Source organism: Oppia nitens, unplaced genomic scaffold (assembly GCF_028296485.1).
Source record: "Oppia nitens isolate AA-2021 unplaced genomic scaffold, nextdenovo-longstitch-racon4-pilon3 scaffold12_pilon_pilon_pilon, whole genome shotgun sequence".
In the NCBI taxonomy this organism is placed as follows: Eukaryota; Metazoa; Arthropoda; class Arachnida; order Sarcoptiformes; family Oppiidae; genus Oppia; species Oppia nitens.
In genome coordinates this window covers 427501-430000 of record NW_026533191.1, presented here as the reverse complement: position 1 = coordinate 430000, position 2500 = coordinate 427501, and the positions used below count along the sequence as shown (strand labels likewise).

At 20.9% G+C, this 2500-nt stretch overlaps 1 protein-coding gene across 1 annotated transcript in view; it reads left to right on the top strand.

The window, feature by feature from the left end:
• The window catches only part of LOC128956389 (uncharacterized), a 4842-nt gene that overhangs the window by 920 nt on the left and 1422 nt on the right, over nucleotides 1-2500 (top strand). Inside the window, exons 2-4 of the mRNA XM_054302126.1 lie at nucleotides 1096-1220; nucleotides 1302-1474; nucleotides 1543-1737. Coding sequence (XP_054158101.1) covers nucleotides 1096-1220; nucleotides 1302-1474; nucleotides 1543-1737 — 493 coding nt within the window. The remainder of the gene's footprint in view (nucleotides 1-1095; nucleotides 1221-1301; nucleotides 1475-1542; nucleotides 1738-2500) is intronic.

Genomic DNA, 2500 nt, shown 5'->3' with positions numbered 1-2500 from the left:
AAAATGAAATTATCACTTGTTATGTGATAAAAAAAACAAATAATTATAATATAAATAACAGAATTTTTTTTTTAATTTTGTTTTTTTTAATAATATTGAATAAATCAGATTACTTTTAAAATTAGCACTTATAGTAATAGTCTATTTTATTATATACAGTATTTATACAAACATCTTAAATGTTTATTTTTTTTTATTTTTTTTTAATTTTTTTTATTAATATATGAATTATGTAAATGTTAAAATAATTTTAATAATAATTTGAAGTTACAATAATAGTTAAATGTTATAATTATAGAAATTCTATATATTAAATAAAGATTTTTTTTGATAAATTATTAATTAATATATGGATTATTTAAATGTTTGAAAATTTTTAAAATATGATAAAAGTATTATATAGTTTATATTTGGAATTTAATTTTTTAAAATTAAAATACATTTTTTTAAAAAAAATTATACAATAATATATAGTTATAGTATCAACAATAATCAATATTTATGATTTTAATAATAAATAGTATTATTTATTAATAAATTAATTAATTAATCAAATATTTTATTTATAATTTATTAATTAACTTATTATTGACAATAGTTTGCAAAACAATTTTTGTTAATAATAAAAAATAAATTTATTGAATTGCAAAAAATAACAACTAAAAAAATTATTAATTGCTATAATTTATTAATATTATTATTAAYAACAATAATAATAATAATAACTACTAACAAATTGTATTTATAATAACTTATATGACAAAAAATATACACAATTTATTATCCAAACAATATGACAATAAATATATAAATTAAAAAATAAAATAATTAATAAATAGGTTATCCTTGATAGAATTGTAACATTTATTTTTGGTATATATATATAAATAATAACTTAATTAATAAATTAATCTAATAAATTTTGCTAGTTTATAATTTAAAAAAATACTATAATTATTATTTTGAACTAAAAATGTTTGAAAAAATATTAATAATTATTTTTAGCATTTTTATCAATAGTAAGTCTAAATGAAAAAAAAAATATTTCAATAGTTTGTATGTATTTATTATTATTATTTTGTTGTTGTTGTTTAGATATATGGACACGAAATCCATTACCGGACACGACTAGTGACCAGTTTCTTAAACATATACTACACGCCCACAATGTCTACCGTTCCCGACACCAGAATACCGAACCACTAGTATTGGACCAAACGGTTTGTATTATTAATATACAGTATAATAATATAAGTGGTTATTGAATGTTATATATATAAAAAAAATTATTATTTTTTTAGGTGATAGCCTATGCCCGGAGCCGATGCCAAACTATATCCCAGTACAATGGCCTAAGCTATGGTCACCAGGGCTTACAGGTTGGCGTCTATGGCGAGAACCTGTATTGGAAAGGTGGTGGTGGTGGGGGTGGGGGTAACAGTGCTGCTAATAGTAACGAAGCTGTTAATTCATGGTATGKGRAGATTAAACCAAATTGAGAWAACATTTTGTTTTTTTGAAACTTTGTTTGTTTGTGGACAGGTATGATGAAATAAAATTTTATAACTGGGCTAATCCGGGTTTCAGTATGCAAACGGGACACTTTACCCAATTGGTTTGGGTAGGTACCAGYAAATTGGGCTGTGCCCAGTGCTCCAGTAGTACGGAACAGTATATAGTATGCAACTATCAAATACCTGGYAATATGATGGGACAGTTTCCCGATAATGTCAGRCCGTTAGATAGGAGGCCATTACTACTACTACAACTACTAGTACTACAACTACCCCAACAACCCCTACTACTTGTACTACCAATACTACTAATACTACTACCAGTCCTAATGAAATGTCAACTACCGGTAGTTTATTCATACCTAACATTACTACTACTACTACTACTACTACTACTACTACTACTACTACTACAGTACCGACAACTACTGGAAATTATTATTATTATTATTATGATTATTATTATTGATTTAGAAATTAATAATTATTTTTTTTTAAAAATAATTGTATATTATTTTCTAAATCATATATTATTAATATTTTTATTATATTGTTTTTTTTGAAAAATTATTATTTAATTAATTAATTAATTGCAAAATCAATATTATACTTTTATTATTATAAAAAAATAAAATAAAAATAATATAATCAATGAAAAAATTAATTATTAAATTATCTAATATTAATCTATATAATACTTTAAAAAAAAACAATTTTTAACTAATTTTTAATTATTTATTTTGTTTAAAACAAACACACACACATTTGTTAAAATATATTATATCTAATTAGTTAAAAAAAATTAAAAAAAATATTAATAAAGTTAAACACTTAAAAACTAACATTACTTTCTATAAAAACACTGAATATTTGTTAAAAATATTTAGTTAATAAAAATTGCAATTATATTGACTATTGATTAAAATATAATCTGGGTCGATCAACAACATTGATTTTACTAGTAAATTTAGCATGATCAATTTTGA